General features: G+C 45.3%; 1 protein-coding gene across 14 annotated transcripts in view; it reads left to right on the top strand.

Moving 5' to 3' along the window:
* The window catches only part of CLPB (ClpB family mitochondrial disaggregase), a 171,891-nt gene that overhangs the window by 68,262 nt on the left and 79,132 nt on the right, over positions 1-24,497 (top strand). For 13 of the 14 annotated variants that reach the window (XR_003434569.1, XR_003434570.1, XR_003434568.1 and 10 more), the window contains one exon: positions 8,804-8,932. The exons of the other annotated variant lie outside the window; for it this stretch is intronic. Coding sequence is in view for 7 of the 13 variants with exons in the window: in XM_027115637.1 (XP_026971438.1) it covers positions 8,804-8,932 (129 nt within the window). In the remaining 6 variants the exon portion in view is untranslated. The remainder of the gene's footprint in view (positions 1-8,803; positions 8,933-24,497) is intronic. 14 annotated transcript variants of the gene reach the window in all.

The following is a 24,497-nucleotide window of genomic DNA, read 5'->3' as shown; positions in this document are numbered from 1 at the left end:
TTAACCTTTTGAGGAACTACCAGGCTTTTCCAAAGAGGCTGCATCATTTTAAATTCCCACCAGCCATGTATGAGGGTTCCAGGTTCTCTTCATCCTCACCAACACTTATTATTGCCTGTCTTTTTCACTTTAGCCATCCTAGTGGATATGAAGTGGTATCTCATTGTGGTTTTGATTTGCATTTGATGGCTAATGATGTTGGGCATCTTTTCATGTGCTTTTAGGCCATTGTGTGTCTTCTTTGGAGAAATATCTACTCAGATTCTTTGTCCATTTTTTAATTGGATTTGCCATTGAATCTTATGAGATAGGTGATGATATCTATCTTGCAGATGAGAAAACAGATTCTCAGCGATGTTAATTTGATCAAAGTCATACAGTGAGTTTTGCTTACCAGTCTGACTGGCTCTGACCTTTATGCTCTTCCTAATACACAGTGCTGCCTACTGAGGATTCATGGTAGGATCACCAGGGTCATCTCATGGAGGGGGGTCTCTCCAGCAGGAAGGGAGGAGTTGGAAGTCTATTTGGAGACATTAGGACCAAGTAGGAGAGCCTCTGAAAGTCAAACAGAGGAATATGGGTATATTACAAGTTCCAGGACAGCAGAGGACATGTTAATTTAAAAATCACCATTTCCTAGATGCAGCCATTTCCTGTGCCCTTCACTATATCACATCATTTCAATTTTCACAACAACCCAATTCAAAGATATTAATGCTTCTATTTTACCAGTGAGCAATTTGAAGCTCAGAGGGATGAAATAGTTTTCTAGAGTCACCAGGATTAGAATCCAGGTCTTTCCAGCTCAATATTCTGAACTCTTTCCTTTCAGAGATACTTGGTAAAAGATAGATTCTTTTGATGTTATTTGCAGCATTTATAAGATCTTGAGGGCAGAGCCTGTTCATATCGCCATGGCCCAGCCCATGGAAATTACGTAACACTTTGCTGGATAAACAAGGAAAAAGGCTAGAGTATATGCTATAGAAAGACCTAATTCCAGTTGGATTTTGGCAGGGAGAGGAGGTTTGAGTGAGATATTGGATGTCTCCAGTATCCCAAGACTTGGTGTCCTGGGGGCTTTGCTCTAACTTTCTAAACATGGGCCTTGGGAAGAACATTCTGGTGCCTAGACATCCTTGGCTTCCCTAGAGCAGATCAGGCATTTGGAAGTGGGATGGGTTTGGCCAGCCTTGCATCTTTCTTGTGTTCATGACAAGATTAGAATGGGAAGGACCCTCAGAGACCAGACCCTCAGAGACTAGTCCAGTGCTGCTCAGAGTTTTCTGTGAGGAGCAACACAAAGGGCTTTTTCAGCTCTGCATTTCCAGGCCCTGCCTATTGAATCTAAATTGCTGAAGCAAGGGCCCAAGAATCAACTGTTTTTTTTTTTTTCTTACAAGTTACCCATGTGATTCTGTTGCCATTAAAGTTTAAGAGCCACTGATGTGAAGAAACTCCTCTACTTTAAAAATAGGGGATCTGAGGGGCTTCCCTGGTGGCGCAGTGGTTGAGAGTCCGCCAGCCGATGCAGAGGACACGTGTTCGTGCCCCGGTCCGGGAAGATCCCACATGCTGCGGAGAGGCTGGGCCCGTGAGCCATGGCCGCTGGGCCTGCGCGTCCGGAGCCTGTGCTCCACAACGGGAGAGGCCACAACAGTGAGAGGCCTATGTACCGCAAAAAAAATAAAAAATAAAAAAATAAGGGATCTGGGACATGGAGGGATTGAGATACATATCAAGTTTAGTGAAAGCCATTTTTGAACCCAGTTCACTTTTCTCCTGATCTATTGTTTTTGCTGTTCCCCATGCTGCTTAATTCATCAACAAAAACCACTGCCTGCGCATAGCTTTCAGGATACAGTCCAAACCCCTCTCAGGATCAGGCCTCTGCCTGCCTGGGCAACCTCATCTGTGCCCACTGCTCCACCTGCCTTCACTCAGCATTCCAAGTTTGCTGAAGAACTCCCAGTTTCTTGTATGGGCAGGTAATGCAGCCTTGACCCTCTGTCCTTTGCAAGCACCACTTCCTTTCCTGGAACACTCTTCTCTACCTCATCTTCCAGTTAGTTTTTCTGGGAGATTCCTCCCCAAGCCACATGACATGTGCCCTGTCTTTGCTGCCATCAGACAGTTTGCGCACATGCCTTTCATAGCACTCACTGTGCTGAGGTGCTCAGTAGTGGTGTGCTCCAGGGCAGGGGGTGAATGAAGGCTCCTGTGTGCTCATTGCTAAAGATACGTGAAATACTGAAGTGATGCTGGGTGAGATACATACAGAAAATGTTATGAACTAGTTTCTGTCATCCATGAGGAAATTAGGGAGTCAGAAGGGAAATTTTAACACAAGAAAGTATTACAAAAGCTGTTATAAGACGATCAATAAGTAAGTGGTAAATGGATACACACAATCAACATGATAGGCATCCAGGGCAGAGCAGGGAGGAAAGGACTTCCTAGAAGAGGAGGCCTTGAATTGGGCTTTAAAGAACAGTTAGGATTTGGAGAGGAAGGAGGATCATCCAGGCTGTGGAAGGAAATAAAGAGCCTTGCCCTCCCCAGAGATGGTCTCTTGGTGACCCAGCACAGAGAGTCTCCCTCTTGCCCCATTCCTTGGCTGAAGATAAACACAAGAGGCAGAGCCGACAGTGCCCGCAGAAGTTGAGGCAGCTTGCCGATGCTGGCAGTAGGAGTGAGAATTTAACGAGGTGGTAGATACACAACACCTTGTGGGGAGGGAGCTGTGAGCCCAGAGGCTTCTTCCTGGAGACTCTTGGTAAGAATTTAGCTTAGTCCCTGAGATTCAAGCCAGGTCCGCTGATGCTGGGGTATGTGAGGCTTGAGCCTGTGGGCACTGGCGAAGCTGTGCAATGTGGATGATGGAGCCAAATGGGCTCAGGACCTAGTCCTGGTCCACCACCAATTAGCAATCCAAGTTGGGCAGGCCATCCAACCTCTTTACCTCTGTCTCCTCTGTTCAATAGAATAATATTTGACCTATCTGTCCTAGGTTGACCTGGGGTGAGGAAACAATTGCATTGAAGCGCTCTCTAAACCGTAAAGTGCTGCACAAATGTAAGAGGTTATCCTTGTGTTTGTCAGGTTAGTTCTAAAGGTTCCCTCTCATGGAGACATGCTCATGTTTTTAAAGGCACTGCTACACACTCCATGACATTAGATGGCATAAGTTCCTGGGCGTGGCGGGTAGAGGCTGAGCCTGAAGGAGAGACTTTTAGCTAGGGTTACCTTTCCTCCACACAAGGCAATGATAATAAGGCTTTTGTTATCTGGAGACCACCCATTTTGCCCCACATGCCTTTTTTCAGTCTCCTCCAGTAGTCTTAGCAATATGAGGACAGAAGCCATGTCTGATTCACTTCTGCATCCCCAGTGCCTACCCCAGGGGAGAAAAGAGCATTACTAAATGTTTGTGGTAATGTTTTTAAAAATCTGTTATCAGATTTTATTCTCATAATACTTAAATATTTAGTATTCCTTAAATTACTGCTTGTTGTGCCCATTTTACAGATAGAAGAACTTAGTAAGTGACAGAGCTAAGATTCAGGACTGTGTGACTCCTTTACCTTAAATTACTGTTTCTTATTGTGGGAGGCAGTGGTTTGTTTTGTTTTGTTTAGTTTTGTTCTGCAGTTTCAGCAGTGCTGAGTAGTGGCCTAGCTATAGGAAGGGCTTTGGGGACAACTTTCACCTCTGCTAACTCCTTGGCACTGCTAAGTGCAGGGAATCCTGCAGAGTGTACATCAGGTGCACACCTGCCTCGGCACTCAGACTGACCCTGGCCACGGCACCGTGCCATAGACTTTGCAACATCAAAAGGCAGAGGTGGGAGCAGAAGGATAACAAAGTAATGGTTTGTCATTCTTCCTGTGGCCACAAGGGTGAAGGGACAGGAATGGCTGGCCTGGAGGGGAAGCAGGAGCCTGAGCCCATCTCCCCCTGTGCTGGAGACAGGCTGGTAGATGTCTTTGGGGAGGGGATGGTTCACTGGCTGAGGACCAGCTGTAAACGCCAGGCCTCAAAAGACCACGGTGGTGGCCAGCTGGTGAGCCAGCCTTGGATGAGTCACTTTAGCTTCTGTGGGTTTGCTTCTGCTTTCTCTGTGAGAGCAAGTGAGAACATGAGGGTGCATGCTGCACACACCTCCTTCCCACCTTTAGTCTTTTTTTTTTTTTTTTTTTTTTTTAAACAGAAGAGTATGAGATCTAATGATCTGGGGGGTTCAGCAAGATATCCTGGGTCAGGGCTTCTAAAACTGGGCGATGAGGGGAAAAGAGCTTACTGTTAAGAGCATGAAATGGGCCTAGCTGACCTGGACTGGGTCCTAGCTCCACCGCTGACTGACTGTGGCACCCTGCTGAACTTCAGCTTCCCCATCTATAAAATAGGGAGAGTGAACTTCCACCTCACAGGGTCGTTCTGAAATAAATAAGTAAATGAAGTGCTTTACAGATTGTTATGCACAACCCAGTTCCAAAGAGTGTTCCATGGAACACCAGTACTGCAGGATTTTAACAAGGGTTGGGTGGAAAGAGGCTGTCAGACATAAAACTGCTGAGTAATGCCAAATTAAACAGATGGTTCTTACTCACAACTGTGCCTTTTGGAGGGGAAAAGTGCATGCAGGGTTCCCCAAACCTCTTTTCACAGAGAGAATACACTTTTGGAAGCACAAGACTAGACAGTAAGGATAATAGCCGACATTGACTAAGAGGTACTGTTAGGCCCTGTTCCAAGCCCCTTTACTCACAGTGTCTCATTCAATCCTTACAATATCCCATGAGAGGGCACTGTTACCATCTCTGCATACAGGTTAAGAAACTTGGCATGGAGAGGTTAGGTGAGTTACCCAAGATTACACAGTCAGTAAATTCAGAACTGGGGCTCGGTGCTTTGTGACAGCCTGGAGGGGTGGGATAGGGAGGGTGGGAGGGAGGGAGACGCAAGAGGGAGGAGATATGGGAACATATGTATATGTATAACTGATTCACTTTGTTATAAAGCAGAAACTAACACACCATTGTAAAGTAATTATACCCCAATAAAGATGTTAAAAAAAAAAAAAAAAAATTCAGAACTGGGACCCAAACACAAGTGGTCTGGCTCCAGAGCTCACTTTTTTAACAGCTGCACTCTACTTCCTCTACTAAATACTGCTGGCTGGCATTATTATTATTATTCCCAAAACAAGGTAATATTAGGGCCTTATTTATGTATTAGGTATGCATTTGCTGATTCAGCAAGTATTTGTTAAGCACATATTTATGGTCAGACACTGTACTGGGCACTGGGATACAGCTGTGGGGAAGACAGTCACACTTCCTGTCCTTATTGTGCTTTTGGTCTAGTGGGGAATGTAGTCAAGTAAACAGATGATTGCAATGGAGTGGGTAATAAATACCATAATTGGGAAATGCCTAAAGTGCTAGGGAAGCTCTTGGGAGGAGTAACTACCTCAAACTCAGCAAGAATCACTAGAGGAAATGACTTTTAATCAGAGGCCTAAAAGTGAATTGGAGTTAGTCAGTTGAAGGCATGGGAGAGGGGGAAATGTTCCAGGCTGTGGAATAGTATTTGCAAAATCCAAGAGGCAAGAAAGAGCATTAGGAAGGGGATGGTAAGTGATGAGACCTCAGAGGGGAGCAGGGGCCCTCTTCATGGACATTCCTTATTAGCTGGGCTGTGACACTGCCACTCTGCTGATGTTTGTCCCTGAACCAAATAGACCAGCTGTGTCCCTTGAGTTCATCTACTTTTTTATGGTAGGCACCCTGTGTATAGCTCTGTCTTGCACTCGTGAAACAGTGTTATAATTTGTCCATTCAGTGGTCTGATTCTTGCATTAGACTGTTAACTTCTTAGAGTCAAGAAGTGTGTCTTATTAGTATATCTCCAGAAGCTACCATGCATTGGTGTTCATTAATGATATATTTTGAATGAATGATATATTTTCTTTGTAAAATGGATTATACCCTTCCTGCTTTCTTGAACCAGCTATCACTTTTCGTCAGGTTCATCATTATATCTAGCAGTTAATGTCCTACGTGGCAATTCAGTGGTGCCCTAGGGGCTCTTGAGGCACTGTATTCTGTGGCTTCCTCTTTCAGCTTTATATTGTGCTGTTCTTTTCCCTCCCTGCCAGGTCAGCACTTGATTGTAATCAGCGTACTTGATTCTGAAGACTTCTCCCTAGCCTTCTAGTTTGCTTCTTCTAATCTGCAGTGGGCTGGAAACAAGATCCCTTACCATGATTTGATGAGACTGTTCGTGACCAAGAGTTAATCTCTGAGTTAGATCCTAAAGGGCTCTTATGAGAAAAATGCAGATGCCATTGCACAACGGACTTACACGTTAGCTAATCAGAGGCCTTCTTCCTGTTTTCCCTGCTCCAGGAAAGGTCAGATAACTCCAGGGGTGGGGGTCATCAGTCAGGAGAGCCTCTGACTGCTACAGAAGAGCTGATGGACCATTGATTCACCATACCACAAGAAAGTGTGGTCTGTTCCCCAGTTACACACTCCAACAACTTCATTTTGACCAAACATTTGAAATGCTTCCACCTAAGTAAGCTTATCCGGTATTAGCTACAAACCTCAGGCTGATCTTTGTTAGGGCAAGTTCCACAGAGAGTGTGCTGGCACCTTCACTTGAGCAGGGAAAGAAGAGGGAGTAGGAGCCAAGGCTGGGACCAGAACATCTGGGATCTGGGCTCTGATTCCCTCATTTGCAAAATGAGAGTGACAGCATGCTGTGATGGGGAAAAAGGGTGAGGACTCAGATTAGACCTGGGTTCTAATCCTCACTTAACCACTTATTAGCTCTATGATCTCTGTGCTTTAGCTTTCATCTATAAAATGGGAATTATAATGCCTACTATATAAGGTAGTTAGGAGAATTAAATAGATTGTGTGAAATGACCATGTCAGCCAGAGTAGAGGAAGGTCAGTAAGTGAAATCTATTAGGATTAGGAAAAGGCATGACAGTCTTCTGGCTTTTGGGACTTTAAATAGCAAGTTCAGTTTTGTAGGAGGGGAAAATGCATAGATTCCATTCCAAGACAGCTTGGAAAAGAATGGTTTCAGAATTGTCTGGTGCTTTTGACTACATAGGCAAGGTTATGAATTACACGCCTTTATCCAGTGGGAGGTAGGAGGAGCCTGCCCTCTGCAGGCCCTATGCCCTGGACTCGGGGAGGAGTGGGTACAGGTAGGTAGGAACCAAATTCCTCCTCCAATGAACTAAGCTCAGGAGGGAACATAAGGCAAGAACTCCAATAATTTCTGCATGAGGCAGAAAGAAACCCCATCACCTAAGCAGCATAGGTATCGTTCCACGGGGGCTCAGTTCCCAAGGGAGGGCCCAGAGGTTGGGTAGCCTTCCAAATATTGTCCAGAGTGGGACCATTCAGGACAAAAAGCAAAAGTCATGACTGTCCCAGGTGAACAAGGACATGTTTGGTCACCTAACCTAGAGTGATGCAACTGGTTTTAGGTTCTTTTGTATCAATTTGGAGAGAGAGACTCACTAATATTAGCACTAGAGTGAGCCTGGGGGTTTTTGGTTCTTTGACACATGAAATGCTTATTCTTCCTACCTTCAAAAACAATGTTCACAGTACATTTATTAAGGGAAAAAAGGGCAGATTACAAAATTGCAATGTAGTAAATTCCAGTTTTGTAGGATATATATGCAGGTATAGCTATACCTATAGATATAGATGTAGATATAGATATCAGAGGACGTGTACCAAAATACTAAATGCAGTTTCTCAAGTTGCAGAGATAATGATGCTTTTTCTTCTTTGTACTTTCAAATTTTTAATGGCTTTTATAAATTTTAAAAGTTCTTTACGAAATATTAAATACTCACTAGATAGTAGACGTCTTCAGAGCACAGAGGAGGTATGTTACTGTTCTGCTAAGAACAGCCTCTGTCTCTTTCCTGACTTGTCCCATGTCTTTTTTCTTTTTTTTTTTTTAATTTATTTTTGGCTGCATTTGGTCTTTGCTGCTGTGCGTGAGCTTTCTCTAGTTGCAGCGAGTGGGGGCTGCTCTTCGTTGTGGTGCACGGGCTTCTCATTGCAGTGGCTTCTCCCATTGCAGAGCATGGGCTCTAGGCGCGCAGGCTTCAGTAGTTGCAGCACGCGGGCTCAGTACTTGTGGCTCACGGGCTCCAGAGCCATGGGCTCAGTAGTTGCGGTGCACGGGCCCAGCTGCTCTGCGGCATGTGTGATCTTCCCGGACCAGGGCTCGAACCCGTGTCCCCTGCATTGGTAGGCGGATTCTTAACCACTGTGCCACCAGGGAAGTCCCTTGTCCCGAGTCTTACCCTAGCCTTCTTTTCTTCACCTGGATAACTTCTCTTCACCCTTCAAGACTGTCCTCTTTTGAGATCCTCTCCATGCCCAAATTGAGCTAAGCTCCCTTCTGGCTTTCTATATCATCCCGTTATACCTATAATGGCATTTATCTCAATACTGTAAACATCTGTCTACTGTCTGCCTCCTTTGTCAGATTAGGTCAGGGACCATGTCTGATTCATTTCCGTGTCCCCAAGTGAATCCTATCAACATAATGGATGTCAGTAAACATTTGTGGATGGGCTCTGTTTTACCTCCTCTTTCCCAGCACAGATGGCCAGGCACATAGTAGGTGCCATTATATGTTTAGTAAGTAGGTAGATGAGTGAATGAGGGAATTAAAATGCCAAGAGAAAGAAGACGAGGTTGGCAGCTCATGGCATTTGTTGCTAATGGAAGGATTTGTGTTGCTGTCCCTCTAGTCCTGGTCACCCGAGAGGATGACTTCAACAACCGGCTGAACAACCGTGCCAGCTTCAAGGGCTGCACAGCCCTGCACTATGCTGTCCTTGCCGACGACTACCGCACCGTCAGGGAGCTGCTTGGTGGAGGTGAGGTCATGGGTGAATGGGGCGGGGCGGGGGGGCAGGGAAAGAGGGTAAGGACTTAGCAACCTTTCTATCCTGGAAATGCCATGCTTCCCCAGAGCCTTGTTACCCTCTTAGAGCTGGAAATGCCTCGAGGGTGCCTGCACTTCATGAGAGTGGCCGTGTGCATGTGTGATATGCCCTCATGTGGCTGGAGTGCATTCTTTGCCTGTGATTGTGTGAGGTACCATGCCATCCTGCCTGTCTGCACATGCTCTGAGAGTTTTCTTGATTGTTGCTCTCCCCCAAAGTGTCCTGTCTTCTTCCCTGTGACCTCCAGAGCAGGGCTGGTGGACCAAGGGGGAGACCCTTCAAATCTCTACTAACCCCAGTCTCAAAGACATCTTCCTTGATCCCACCTCCACCCCAGTCTAAATTAGGCTCCTTCCATTACTCTGGGTCATGGTACCCTACTCTTTTCTGTCATCGCACTTGTTGCAATCTGGAATTGTTTTTGTGTGTTCAGTAGCCTTTTCTCTAACCTGACTCTGAGCTCCCTGAAAGCAAAGGCAAGAACCATGGCTGATTCATTCCCAGCACCTGGTAAAGTACCTGGCACACAGTAAGCACTCAGTAACTCTTTGCTGAATGATTGAATACCCTTCCTTTAGAGAGCATTGATTTAATTGGAGGGTTAATACATACCATCCCCAGACTCAGGCTAGTCTGGTCCTGTCCAGGCCCGCTACAGAGTTACCTGCCACCCTGTCAGATGCCTCCCACGCAGTCACTTTCCCTCATCCCACTCCAGCCTCTCCTTGGAATAGGGAGGGAAGCATCTTGCCAGGATGTGTGGTGCCCAGGCCCCAGAGTGAGTAAGGCATTGACTGCCTTTTTATGCCCTCACTTACACTTCTTAAAGGTTTAGGGACCCTCTCTTGGGCCTGGACGCCAGGGTATTCCTTGTCAGTGGTCATTCTTCATAGAACCTGGGAGCTAGAAGGATCCTCAGAAGTCCTCTGGGTTACCCTGATTGCCTGACTTCTCTTCTCCTGGCAGAAACCTCTCCAACAGCTGGCTGACTGGCATTTCCTTGGATTCTCTCAGGGACTCAGGGAATCCTACTTCTTCCCTAGGAGTCCATTCCATTTTAGTTCTTCTCTGACTGGTTGAAATAGATTCTTTTAAATGAGGTGTGATTTTCTTCTCTGTATCTTCTGCCACCTGTCCTTTGCAGCCAATCACTTTTTCAAAACCCAGTCTTCAACGAAAGTTCTTTAAGTCCCAGAGCCTTTGCCTCCCTGGCCCAACCTCCCCAGATCATTTTCTAGTCCTTGTCATGTGATTGGACTGGAAGGATTTCTCAGTAACCCTCAAATCCTGCCACCTTCCATCAGCCCCAGCCGTACTCACTTAAGACTCAGGCCTGGCCCATATCCCCAGCCTACAAGGGACCTACCTGCCCCAGAGCACCCAGAGTGTGCCTTGATCTGGGGCATGTACATTGTGAGGCGCAGGACTGCTCACAGATGTGGTGACGGCGCCTGGGATGACTGATGCTTTTGGAGCAAGAACTCATTGCTCTCAGAAGCAGAGACTTAGAAAATGTCCCCAAGCAAGATGCTACTCACTTTGTCCTTTGGAAAGCTCTCCAACGAGACATCTGTAGCTAGGAGTTGCAGTGTTCACCATGGAGCTTCTCTCTGCCATGCCTTAAAATCAATCAATACCCCCAGCTATTGTCCAGTGGTTTACATTCCCTGCTTCCCCTCAGCCCCTAAGCAGACAGGGAATTCACTCTAAAAAGAGTCCTTCTCCCCAGCCTTCCAGATCGAACACCTTTGAAATGAAGAAACACAGGCCTTTTATGAAGCACCCCTCCACCCTCACCCCCCAGGCCAAGGCTGGCCCTTTGAGCAATTCCAGGGGCATGGTTCTTGCTTGTTGACTTGGAACAGATGCCCTTAGCCCCCACCTTTACAGTTCACCCACCTGCCTTTTTACCCAGAATCCATTTACACCCCCTGCCCTAGCCTCCCAGCCTCAAGGGCCAAAACCATTAACCCACTTATTTCTCCCTTCCTGACCTGAACAAGTGGCCATCACTCAGGGCCTGCAGGCTTGCCAACTTCTGACCTCCCTCCCCCCTTGACCTCTCTTGGTCTGCTTGTGTGTGTGACCAGCCAACCGAGAGGCAGGATCCTGCTCCCTTGTCCTAGGGGCTCTTGTCAGTGACATTTCCGAAGTTTTCTGACCTCAGCTGACCTCCTCCAGAAGGTTTCAGGGAATACAGGCCCTGCCTTCCTGACCATCCAGCTTTTTTAGCCTATATTTGCCACCGGCTTTGCTACAGCACCTTAGAGGCTTTCTCTGTGAGATCCAAGGCAGGTTTAGACACAGGGCCAGCCTGTGCTCACGAGGTCAACACCGAACCCTTGTCCTTGAAATTGCTTAGTCCACAGGGATTTAGGGCCCCCAGATCTTAGAGGGTTAGAGCTAGAGGGGGCAACCGCGCTTGCCCTCTGATCAGCAGTCCCCACGTGAGAGCTGGGGGTGGGGGGTGGTCCAGGCAGCAGCATCAGTCTGGTAATGTGGGAAGTTCTCTGACCTCTTAAGAGTCAGCATGGAGTAATAAAAAGGACTTTAGGCTTCAGAGTCAGACCAACCTGGGTTTGAATCCCAGCTTCCCCAGCTACTAGCTCTGTTGGCTTGGACATGTTACTTTAACTCTCTAAGCCTCAGTTTTCTTGTCTGTAAAGTAACACCTGGGAAATATCACAGTGATTAGTGGGCATAAGGATTAGTGATGACATCTATAAAAGCTCCTAGTACAGGTAGGTGCTCCACGATTGTATAAAGAAATCAAACTCTCACCTGGCAGCTGTAATCCCATTCCTCCCCCATGAAACCTGTACTCCTACCTAATGGCTTCTTAATTCTGTTTCTGCCCCTCAGCTTCCCCACCTTGCCTAAAACACCATCGTGTGCCCTCTCTCCTCAGCTAGATCCTCAGACTCTTCAAGGATCTACCTCTAAGGAAGCCTCTCCAGGTGGTCTGGTCTACTCTGATAGCACCGCCTCTGAACTCTTCAGTGTTGGGCTGGGTGCTTAGCACAGAAAGGCCCTTCTTCATCTTTGGGAGACCCTGAAACATAGTGAAAAGAACACAGTCTTGGGGATCAGACAGACCTGTAGTGTGTCTGATCTCAGCTCTGTAGTGTGACTCTGGGTAAGCCAGTTGCCATCTTTGAGATGGACCTCAGGGCATCCTAAGATGGATCTGGCAAACTGTCCCTGACCCTGAGAGAGGCTCAGACTGGTAGAGGAGACAGACATGGAAACAGGCAGTGACAGCAGGCAGATGCTCGAGCAGGGTCCTGGACAAGGGGCTGTGGGGATACCGAGGAGGAAATACCTGCTTCTGCCTGGTGAGCAGGGAGGTGGAATCAGTTACAGAAAGCTTCCCAGAGGATGGTGTGCTTCAGCCTTATCAGGGAGAGTAATAGGAGTTTGCCAGATGGATTTCTGTGGAAGAGTTCTGAGTTCAGTAGTGCCAGTTTTCTACCCCCAGCCTCCACAGAAAAGTGGGTGCACTGGCTTCTGTGGTTTTCATCTCTGAAGATGCTGCTTCTGCCTGGGTTGCTGGCTTATGAGCAGGAAGGCTCTGCTTCAGTACTTGACTGCCAAGTACAAGAAAAGGTTGGAGGAATGAAGGAAGGGCAGGACAACTGAGAAGACAAGTAATTAGAGAAGATGGGGGCCTCCTTCCTCAAGCCCCTGGAGCTGACTCATCCCAGTAGTTCCGAGGCTGTTTAGGTGCTTTTGCAGCTTTTTCCTCCCAGGGATGTGATCCCACTGCCGGATTGATTTTCCTAAAACATATCTCTTGTCACGCAGCCTTTCTCAACCAGGGTTCCTTGGAAAATTAAGCTCTAATGTTTTAAGGCGTCTGTTGCACACAAGGAATTAATTTCTCTCCCAGGCATCTAAAGTGGTACGAGTTATGTACCATTCTTGAGAGAATTGAGAAAATCATTACTCAAATAATTTCCCAGTTGTGGTTCAAAGGAGAAACCCCAGGTGAGAAAGACCACAAAGAGGGAGCATAAACTGTGGAGTTAGGATCTGAATCCAGCCCTGTCCTTAATAGCTGTGTGTCCTGGCTAAGCTGTGACCGCTCTGCAGTTCTCTTTCCTCATATGGAAATGGGAGCATGCCACCTACCATCTAAGGTTTTGTAGGATTGGGCGTGTGTAGGTTCTACAGAGTAAGCACTCTACATATAATATCTGTTATTAACTTGAAAAGCACCCAGTGCTCATGTATTTTTTTAAAAAAAAAGGAATCCTACTCATCCTAATTTGTTAACCTGGTTTTAGAGTTGTTCTAGTCTGACCCTCACTTAGCTTTTTTTTCCCACTGCTGCCCTAATACTCCAGCTACAGCGTAACGTCGCTTCTGTGTTCCTACCTCATGCAGGTCTTTCTGCCTCTCATTTCCCTTCAAGACTTTGTTTCTCAGCCTAGTGGAATGCTTTCTACCAGCCAGTCTGCAGCTCTCATGCCACCTCCCTTCTAAAGTCTTCCCTGTTCCCTGTGATTTGGGTCCAGTCCCCGCTGCTAGACTGAGGTCATTTGAGGGCCTTACTTTCCCTGCCTCCTTTGCCACAATGCCCTGCACATAGTTTAGTACATATTTGGATGTGCCGGAATCTCCAGAGCCACTGTAGATTTGGATGTCACTGGAGATGTGGTGTCTTTGCTTCCTGGCCCACTTGCTCTGAGTGTCATAATATATCTGGCTTTTTAGAGCTTCATGTATGAAGCTATCGTCCTTCTTTTAGTCACAGTGCCCCTGCCTTTTCAGCCACTAGTGCTCATCACCTCAGAAACACTGGGCTTTATGAAACCTAATAGCATCTTCCCCAGGGCTTCCCTTAGCCTCTTTCCTACCTACTTTCTTGCCCTTCCATGTCCCTCTGCCCAAGTATAGGGCTCAGTTGTCAGTGTTAACCAGCTGTCCTTAAATTCCCAACCATTGCCGCCTGAGGCAAGGAAGCTTTCCAGTGCTGATATCTTCCCTTTAACAGCCTGTTATTTTGTTGTCGGGGCTAGAAACTTAGAGCTCCATTCCTTGTTCCACTTCACTGTCTGCCCATCTGGCTGCACTGCCAGATGTTAAGAGGATCAGTTTTGCCCCAGGCTGTCCTCTATGGAAATGTCACCCTCTGATTCTTGCCAGCAGTGCAGGGAAGGGGGATGAGCCCTGGGCTGAAGATCAGACCTTCTGGCTCTGCCACCAGCAAACCCTATCTGCTTTAGGCAAAACCTTTCTCCTCCATAGTAAAATGGAGAAATTAGTGTGGCTGATTCCAAGGACCCCTTCCAGCTCCCACATACGGTACTATGTAACCCCTGGGCGAGTCTTCTTACTTATTTTTCAAGCACTTATTGAGCATCTCTCCTGTCATAGGCACCCATGTGCCTAGGCACCTGGGTAATAAAAGATGATCCAGGGGCTTCCCTGGTGGCGCAGTGGTTGAGAGTCCGCCTGCCGATGCAGGGGACATGGGTTCGTGCCCCGGTCCGGGAAGATCCCACATGCGGCGGAGCGGGTGGGCCCGTGAGCCATGGCCGCTGGGCCTGTGCGTCCGGAGCCTGTGCTCCACGATGGGAGAGGCCACAACAGTGAGAGGCCCGCATACCGCAAAAAAAAAAAAAAAAAAAAAAAGATGATCCAGACATGGTCTTTACCCTTAAGGAACTCATAGGTCAGTGAGGAAATCAGACATTTTAGCAAAAAATTGCTATCTGATGTATTAATGGAGATGTATAGAAGGTGCCGATGGATCACAAAGAAAAGACCTTTTAAATCTCTGGGGAGAGCAGGGAAAGCATAGTATAGGAGATGGTGTTTACACTAAGTCTTAAAGGATGCATGTGAGTTTACTGGGTGGATGAGGAAGAAAGGCAGAGGAAACAGCATGTTCAGAGGTATGGAGTAGAAAGCAGCATACTTTATTCAGTACACGGCAGGTAGTTCAGAAGAGCTGAATTTATGGGGTATGAATTGAAGGATGGAAAGCAGGAACCAATAATGAAGGCCTGTAACATAAGATCTGCTAAGGACATAAAACTTTATCCTCCAGTGAGAAACCATTAAGATTAAGGGTAGGGAAGGACCAGATTTATGTTTAATGTGAAAGATGGTTTAGAAGTTTCAAAAATGTGTATCAGTAGTTGAATGGATAAATAAATTATGGACACGCAATGGAATAATAGAATGAACAAACGAACGAATGAACTCTTGCTGTATACAAGACTTGGATGAATCTCAACAACCTAGCATTTCTGGACACAAGCCAGACATGGAAGAGTACTAACTATATGACTGGACTGTAATATATAAAGTTCAAAATAGACAAATCACCCAATGTGTAAGAAGTCAGGATGGTGGTTACCCTCAAGAGGGTAGGTAGTGACTGGGGAAGGGCACATGAGGGCTTCAGAGGTGCATAATGTTCTGCTTCTTTATCTAGGTGCTAGTTATGCATCCACCTTGTGAAAATTCTTTGAGCTGTATCCTTATGCCTTCTTTGTACTTTTCTATATATATGTTATACCTGAAAGAAAGATTAGAGAAAATAGGGGAAAAATATATTAGGAGGGGCATGATTGGAGAAAGGGAAAATATTTCATTTGAAAGCTATTTTAATTGTCTAGGTGAGACCTACAGCAAGGCAGTTGCAGTGAGAAAGGAGAGAAAGATTGATCCCAGAAAGATTTAGGAGTAGAATCATTAGGATCAGATGGTGAGAGAGAAGGAGTAGTCAAGATCAGGTCCAGATCCTGGACTGGATGGCCGAGTAGATGGTATGTGCTTGTACTGAGGTAAGGAATACTGGAAGGAGGTATGGGTGGATTGGATGTGCAGAGGAATGACCAGTTTGGTTTTGAACATTTTCTTCCTCCCTCCTTCCCGCTTATAGATTCCATGGTCCAGTGTTCTAACTATTCCCTTGCTTCTCTCTCCCTTCTTTGTAACCACCTGATGAAACACTAGCCCTAGTTAAACCCAATTTCTTTTTACTTCATGTCTGTATCTGAAGAGCTGAGTATTGCTGGAGGAAAAAATATCACACAACCATGCTAACTTGACTCACTTTACATTTATGTCCGTGAATTTCAGACACTCAATACTGCCAGCCACCCCACTACACTTCTTGAGTAAAATCACAGTCTTGTTCTGGATCACGAACACTTTTATATACCTTCTTTCTCCTCAGACCTCCAGCACTCGCCTTCCCCAACTCCCAAACTAATGATCTCACTTCACACTTCATAGAGGAAATAAATTGAAGTCATAAGGAAACTACCTTATCTTCCCACCACCACTTCCACCAGCCTACCTGCATCTATACTCCTGTATGCTGCCTTCCTTCTCTGCAATGGAAGAAGTTCCTAAGATCACCTCTGCTTTTGGTCTCAGACTCCTATTTCCTCTCTCTTTCTCAATTACTTTGCTCCTCCGGTGATCCCCTGTCTTTCCTACATTATCCTTTTTCTCCTTTCTGCTGGCTCATTCCCATCGGCATAAAAATATGCCTTAATATCACCCATCTTAAACAACAAAGCAAACTAAAAACTTCCCTTGACCCCCATATCTACCTCCAGCTGCCACCTCATTTCTCTGCATCCCTTCATGGTTAAAAGTCCTCAAAAAGAAATGATAGCTAGCCACTTAATTCACTTCTCCGGCTCCAGTTGTTTCCTCAGTCTCAGTGCCATCATGGCCAAAATATACTTCTATTTTTCTCCCAAAATTGGTATCCCCCAAGTCTTCTCCATCTCAATAAATGATAACTGTTATTTACCTAGTTTTCGGGCCACAAATCTTAGAGTTATCCTTGAATTCTCTTTCTCCCTTACACTGCCTATCAAGTCCTTCAGTAAGTCCTGTCAGCTGTACCTCTAAAGTACATCTTGAACCATCCCTTTTTTGCCTCTAGTCAAACTCTAGTCCCAGTTCAGGACCACGATGCAGTTCTCCTGGATGATCACCACAGCTTCCTGGCTAGTCTCACCATTTCCCCTTGTGTCTCCATGAATCCATCCTCCACAAAACTGCCAGGAGGATCTTTTTAAAATATAAACCCTGTCTTTCTGCTATTTAAAATCTTCTGTTGGCATACCAGTGAAATCAAAATGAAATCCAAATCCTTTACCAGAGCCTACAAGGCTCTATGTTATCTAGACCCTTCCTGTCTCTGTGACCTCATCTCTAGCCACTCCCTCACCCCGCTTGTTCACGGTTCTTCAGTGACACTGACCTCCTTTCGCCCTTCAGGCACACTGAGCTCCTTTCCATCTCGGGGCCTCTGTACCAACCTCTCCCAGTGATGGGAACACTCTCCCCCTTGGGAATTCAGATCTCAACTCAAATGCCCCTTCCTCAGAGAGGCCTTCCTGACCACCCTAGTAAAATAGCTCCCCCGGTCACTTTTTTTTTTTTAATTAATTTATTTTATTTTTGGCTGCGTTGGGTCTTTGTTGCTGTGCGCGAGCTTTCTCTAGTTGCAGCGAGCGGGGGCTCCTCTTCGTTGTGGTGTGCGGGCTTTTCATTGCGGTGGCTTCTCTTGTTGCGGAGCACGGGCTCTAGGCGCCCGGGCTTCAGTTGTTGTGACACGTAGGCTCAGTAGTTGTGGCACACGGGCTTAGTTGCTCTGCAGCATGTGGGATCTTCCCGGACCAGGGCTCGAACCCGTGTCCCCTGCATTGGCAGGAGGATTCTTAACCACTGCACCACCAGGGAAGCCCCCCAGTCACTTTCTGTCATATTACCTTATTTTATCTTCTTCATGGTACTTATCAGTCCCTAAAATGATCATGTTTGTTTGCATGTTTATCATCTGTCTCTCCCCACCACTAGGATGTAAGCCTTGTAATCACAAAGACCTTGTCTCTTTATTTCACTGCCATATTCACGGCTCCTAGGAAAAAACCTCACAGCTGGCATATAGTAGGTGACTAATAAATAGCTGTTGACCAGCCAGGGAACCTGTGGGACACTCTTGTAGAGATGTGAGGCAGGCAGTTGGACAATGAGTCTGAAGCTCAGGAGAAAAAGGTCTGTAAGTTGGGCGTGAAGATTCGAGAGTTGTCAGTCTCTTGGGGGTGGTAGAAGCTGGCTTAGTCTGAGTTGTCCATGGAAAGTTGTAGAGCTAAAGAGGCCCAAGGACACAACTGAGAGAACCTACATTTCAGATGTGAGCATGAGAAGAGGAGCCAGTGCAAGAGATTCAAGGAAACAGGGAAAAGGAGAAGCAGAAGAGAGTGGGGAAGGGGTTGCTTTAAGGCAGTGCTTCTCAAACTATCTGAAAAACCTGTCTTCTGCAGGTTTTCTTTTTTGTAAAATATGATTAAAACAAATTATTAGAAAAAATATATTTTGAAAGGGCATATAAAATACAGGCCCAAATTTGTCATTAGGTTCAACAGACAAAATTACTCTTAAGTTGCTATAAAAGTTTCCAGACACTTACTCTCACTTACTGTGCTTGTCTCACCGATGACTAATAACCAAGTTCACAGACCAGCACAAGTATGTGGACTACACTTTAAGCATCATTGCTCTAATGGTACTCCTGGGCAAGAGGGGAAGACAAATGAGCAGAACATAGCCTCTGCCCTCAAGTAGCTTAAAGTCCAGTGGGGTAAACAGTTTGGGATAGACAGACACACTGCATGGCAGAGATATCAAAGCAATGCCATTAGGATGCAGGTACTGGGGACCATGATCTGCCCCAGCTCTGCCACCATCTCACCCTTGTAGGGCCTCTGGCAGATCACAGCCCCTCTGTGGCATCACTTTTTTCATCTGTATGGTGAAGAAGTCATGTCAGATGATTGGATGATAAGTTTTCTTCTGGTTGTTTGGACACAGAGCTAAAAACCCTCCATGCCAGCAGTTTTCTGTGGGAGCGTTGGGGAGTGACTTCTAATGGGTGCAGGGTTTCTTTTGGGGGTGATGAAGGTATTCTAAAATCAGATTATGGTGATGGTTGCACAACTCTGTAAATATACTTTAAAAAAAAACCATTAAATTGTATACTTTAAATAGGTGAGCTTTATCGTATATAACGCTATTTTAAACAAAAAGAAAGAAAATCCTCCATGCCACTCAAAACCAGAAAAGATTGGCTTAGATGGGTAACTGGTTGCAGGCTGTAAAGCCAGTTGGTCCCATAGCTAATGTGGTGTATAGGAGGGGCCCCTCTGTTGTATATAAAAGTTTCTTTTTGAAGAATACTATTAAAAACTTACCTGTAGGGCTTCCCTGGTGGCGCAGTGGTTGAGAGTCCGCCTGCCGATGCAGGGGACACAGGTTCGTGCCCCGGTCCGGGAAGATCCCACATGCCACGGAGCGGCTAGGCCCGTGAGCCATGGCCGCTGAGCCTGCGCGTCCGGAGCCTGTGCTCCGCAACGGGAGAGGCCACAACAGTGAGAGGCCCGTGTACTGCAAAAAAAATAATAATAATAAATACAAAAAAAAAAAACTTACCTGTAAAAGTTTCTCTTGCCCATACTGGTCTTTTTTATTGATTTCCAGTTATTACCTTAACAAGTATAGCACTCCCCTTTTTTTTTTTTTTTTTTTTTTTTTTTTTGGCCGCTTCACGCAGCTTGTGAGATCTTAGTTCCCTGACCAGGGATTGAACCTGCGCCCTTGGCAGTGAAAGTGTGGAATCCTAACCACTGGACTGCCAGGGAATTCCTGCACTCCCCATTCTTATGAAGCTTTAAGTCTGGCAGAGTATAGACATTAGGCAAATAATCACAAAATTATTAGGTAATTACCACGGAGAGAAGTAGTATTAATGAAAAGTAAAGGGTACTAGGAGAGTGTAATGGAGACCTAATCTAGTCTGAAGAAGGTGAGGGAGGTCTTCCCTGAGCAAATAGCATATACATGGAGACCTGAAGTGTAGATGTTAGCCTGTCACTTGACTTGAGAAAAGCCTTTGGAGAGTGATGGCCATTAGTCATCCAGAAGGACCCAGCAGTCCAGTCAGGAGCATTTTGGGAAATGGAGGAATTCTGTGGTATTACTGCAGTTCATATGATAGGTCAGGGCTAAAAGGGGCCCTCAGTGACCCTGAGTCCTGTCCTCTGCCTTCGGCCTATTCAGTGCAGAATGATGAACTGTCCTTGCTGTCCCCAGGGAAAGGTGTTTCTGTATCCCAGATCCTATGGACATAGAGGAGTCACTGCATAGTTGAGTTAGAGATGAGAGCGCCTGGGCACCAGAGCCCCAAGCTCTCCAGAGCCACCTGCCATCCAGGCACCCGCATTTCATCAAGGCTTTAATCGGCTCCAAGCAGTCCTCAGATGAGCCTGGCTGGTATCCGGCATGAGCTCATCACCGCCAACAGTGGCAGCTGGAGGCCAAGACTCCCTTGGGTGAGGGAGAGGTCAGCGTCAGTTGGGCCAGGTCTGTTCTGCGTTCTGTGCTTTCCTCCACCTGCACTGGGCCTGGAAACATCTGAGTAGGATTCCGATTTCCCAAGGCAGGGCCAACTGCCCTTTGCCAGCCCACTCGTGCTCCTCCAGTGAATGTGCTCTTGGGCAGAATGCACAGAGAAAGGGCAGCACTGTGTTTTAAGAAAGGGAACATCAGTCTGAAGGTCAGAGCCTGCAAAATAGCAACAGAGGCCCATGCCAGGGTCAGATGGGTCAGAACTGAGGTCCCCTTCCCAAAAAGAGTTTGCTTCTAGTATTCACATGCTCTCTTCCTCTACACAGAGGCCTAGAAGTGTACCAGGGAGAACACAGCAGAGGTGCTCTCTGTAGGTTGATCCTACAGACTCCTTCCTGAACATCATTTTGGAAATGAATTCTTTTAAGTGTAGCAGAAGAAAGGAGCCTGCCACTTCAGGAATCCTTCAGAAACTCCCTTTGAAGTAATGAACCCTGTGCAGTGGGAAGTGCTGACTGGGCGTCCGGTGACCTGCACTAACTTGACCTTGTGGTGGGCCCTTGAATAAGTCCCTTTCCCCTCACTGGGCCTCATTATTCCCATCTATAAAATTAGTTGGTCTAAGTTGGTGATTATTAGTTGGCGATCTCAAAGCTCCCTTCCGTTTTCAAATTTTGTGATTCTGATGAATAATTGCTCTTTGATTTATCTAACTGCAAATCTAAGTATTTATATTTATTCAGCAACTATTAATTATTTTCCTGCAGCTGACCACTGGCATCCCTCTTCTAGGTTCCTCTGCTCTTAAAGCAGCCTGTATAATTTCTTTATCTCACTTACCACAGCATGTAGCTATTCAGTTATCTGATTAATAGATCTCACCTTCATTACACAAGGTAGGGTCTAGATCTGCAGGGCTTACATCCCCAGCACCTCGCACTATCCTTAGCACATGTAGATGCTCACTGAATGTTTGCTAAGTTCATGTATAAATGGGCACTAGGCATTACAGGAATAGAAAGAAAAGATACAGGCCCTTCCTTCAGACTACACCCTGTAGAGTGCTGGTTTGGTGAAAAGGCCCAGACACAAAGCACACTGAAAACACCATGACAGTAGGTAACAGGACTAAATTAAATGTAAGCAAAGGTCAGAAAAAACAGTATAATGAATGAGGTGAGGAGGGGAATGATGAGTGTTGGCATTGTAGAAAGCTTCATGGAGGAGGGCGCCTAGAGGCAGATCCTGAAGGACAGGCAGAATTCAAACCAGCGGGGGGAGGAGGGAAGCTTGTCAGGTGTGGGAGGTGCAGAGATGAGCCTTGCATGTTCAAGACCTGGAAGAAACTGGCCACCTATCGGATGGTGGGTAGGGAGGCCTGAGTGTGGAGGGCCTTGCGGGTGAGCCAGAGGACTTGTACTCAACTTTGAAGTCAGTAGATAGCCCCTGAAGTGATTGTCTATTGTTGGCTGGTTTAGCAACTGTAGTGATTTTTACTTCAAAAAAAGGTAGAAAATAAAAATTTCAAGAAGTACCAGAGGATGTATAGTGAGAAGGAAGTCTGCCTTCCACATGCCTGGTCTTCCTCCTCAGAGGCAACCACTGTAGCTTTTCCTATGTATCCTCCTTAATGCTGCTGTAAACAGATTATCACAAATTTAGCAGCTTAAAACAAACCAAATTTATTATCTTACAGTCCTGGAGATAAGTCTGAAATGAATCTCACTGGACGAAAATCAAGGTGTCAGCAGAGTTGCGTTCCTTTTTGGAGACTCAGAATCTGTTTTCTTGCCTTTTCCAGCTTCTTGAGGCAGCCCACATTCCTTGTCTCAGTCCCCTTCCATCCTCAAGCCAGCCACAGTCCCTCGAGTCTTTCTCACATTTCATCACGCTGACAGTGACTCTTCTGCTTCCCTCTTTTACTTGTAAAGGACCCTTGTGATTACATTGGGCCCACCTGGATAATCCAGGATACTCTTTCCATCTCAAAGTCACTGATAAGAAACCTTAATTCCCCGTTGCCAAGTTAACTTTATATATTCACAGGTTCCAGGGATTAGAACGTGGACATAATTGGGGGCCATTATTTTACCTACCACACTATCAGAGATATTTTATAAATGTTTTATTTTTCTTCCTGTTTTTGAATAGTTAATAGTTTTGAATAGTTAACTTGTACACAGTACAAAATTCAAAAGGGTTTTCAGTGAAAAGTCTTACTCCCACCCCATCTCTAACCCAAGTATTTTCCAGTTTCTCCACTGTATCATTATTAGTTTTTCCCTTGAAATTAATAAAGTCTATGGGGAGACATTTTGAAGGCCATGCAACTATCCTTTTCATCAAAATTTCCCCCCTAGACTTAGCATCCACTGATGGTTCTTTCCTGAATAAATCTTTATATGATGGTTGCAAAATGAATATTTTACATCTTTCCCAACTCCAGTGCTCACTCCACAGTTGACCAGTCAGCACCTGGCATTCTATGGTCAACAAGAACCCCTTTTCTCCCATTTATCTCTTTATTGTCAAAATGTGCTTGTGGATACTCTTGCTTTAATGTTCTAGAATTAATTACTGACCTTAGTTGTTACATTGGTGCTAAAATTGTCTCAGATTTGGCCAGGGTGCTATACCCCCATCTTTTTTTTTTTTAATTTCCATATTTTCTGGCATAGCAAGATGTTTCAGTCTTACCTTGGATCCACCTTGCCATTGCCCTGGAATCAGCCATTTCTCTGAAAGCCCTACAACTTTTTAGTGGGCAGTTGTATTAGAGACTGAAACATGAGTAATAGGTGTGCTTATTACACACATGCATAGACATATACACACATATATGCATATGCACATACCTGTTTTAGAGGTCCTGAGAACACTGATGCCTCCCATTCCAGTCCATTGTTACAGCATTCTTCCTTGTCTTCACACATTTCATATTTCTATGCCCCTTCTTCTGTAGTGAGAATTCTGGCTGCAAACAGCACTGGTACATGTACTCATTTGCTTAATCCTATAATACATCTAAAACAATCTTTAGACCTACTTCAGCTAAACCACTATAGGAAACAAACTACTAAAAGAGTTCAGGTCAGAATTTGTTTACAGTTCTCACAGCTACTCCATCCAAGGCTAAGGGTATATAGTCAAATACTGGTTCCTCAGTTACTTAGGTGGGTGTTTTACCCTTCAGGGTGTTTATGTTGTTCGTTTGATATACAGTTGGGTTAATTTTTTCAATATTCTTTCAGTTTTAGGATTTTTCTCCTCTACCTCTCCTTGTTTTAATTTTGTTGTTTGAACATGTAGAACATTAACGTTTTTCTAAAAACTGTACAAAAAGGTATACTCAGAGAAGTAAAACTCCCTCCTGTGTCCCTTTCAACTTTTTTCTGCTCTCCTTAGTAAGCCCTGAACCCTTGTAGATAACCAGTTTTGATTGTTTTCTGGTTTATTCTTCCTGTATTTCTTCGTATAAGCAAATATATGTGTGTTTTCTTATTTCTCCTTTTTCCTACATAAAAGCATACTATATATGCTCTTCTGAAGTTTGCTTTTTTTTACTTAACCATATTTCCTAAAATTGACTCGGTATCATTTCACAGAAATCTTCCTTATTTTTTACAGCTGCATAGTAACCCATTGTGTGTATGTGCTATATATCCTATGCTTGATTTCCATTATTTTACAATTACAAATAATGCTATGTGAATAACCTCTTGCACATACATTTGGGGATTGTGGGAGGTGCGTCTCTACAGTAAAGTTCTAGAAGTGGTATTGCTGGGTCAAAGGATAAATGTATGCCCTTGGTTAATATTGCAAATTTCTCCTCCATAGAAGTTGTGCCATTTTGCATTCCCACTAGTAATGTATGAAAGTGACTGTTTTCTCACAGCCTTGTCAACATCGTATATTGCCAAGCTTTTGAATTTTTGCCAGTCTAATAGGTGAGATACAGTATTTTGGTATAGTTTTAGTTTGATTCTCTTATTATGACTGAAGTGAGCATCATTTCAAATGTTTAAGAGCCATTTTTTCTCCATTTGTCAATTGCCTATTCATGTCTTTTGCCCATTTTTCTCTAGGACTTTTGGTCTTTGTTTTCCTCTTG

The sequence above is a fragment of the Aethalodelphis obliquidens genome, unplaced genomic scaffold, assembly GCF_003676395.1.
Source record: "Aethalodelphis obliquidens isolate GAN/ISIS:26980383/991018 unplaced genomic scaffold, ASM367639v1 scaffold14, whole genome shotgun sequence".
Taxonomy (NCBI): Eukaryota; Metazoa; Chordata; class Mammalia; order Artiodactyla; family Delphinidae; genus Aethalodelphis; species Aethalodelphis obliquidens.
The sequence above is the reverse complement of the archived record's forward strand: the minus strand, read 5'-3'. Positions and strand labels throughout refer to the sequence as shown.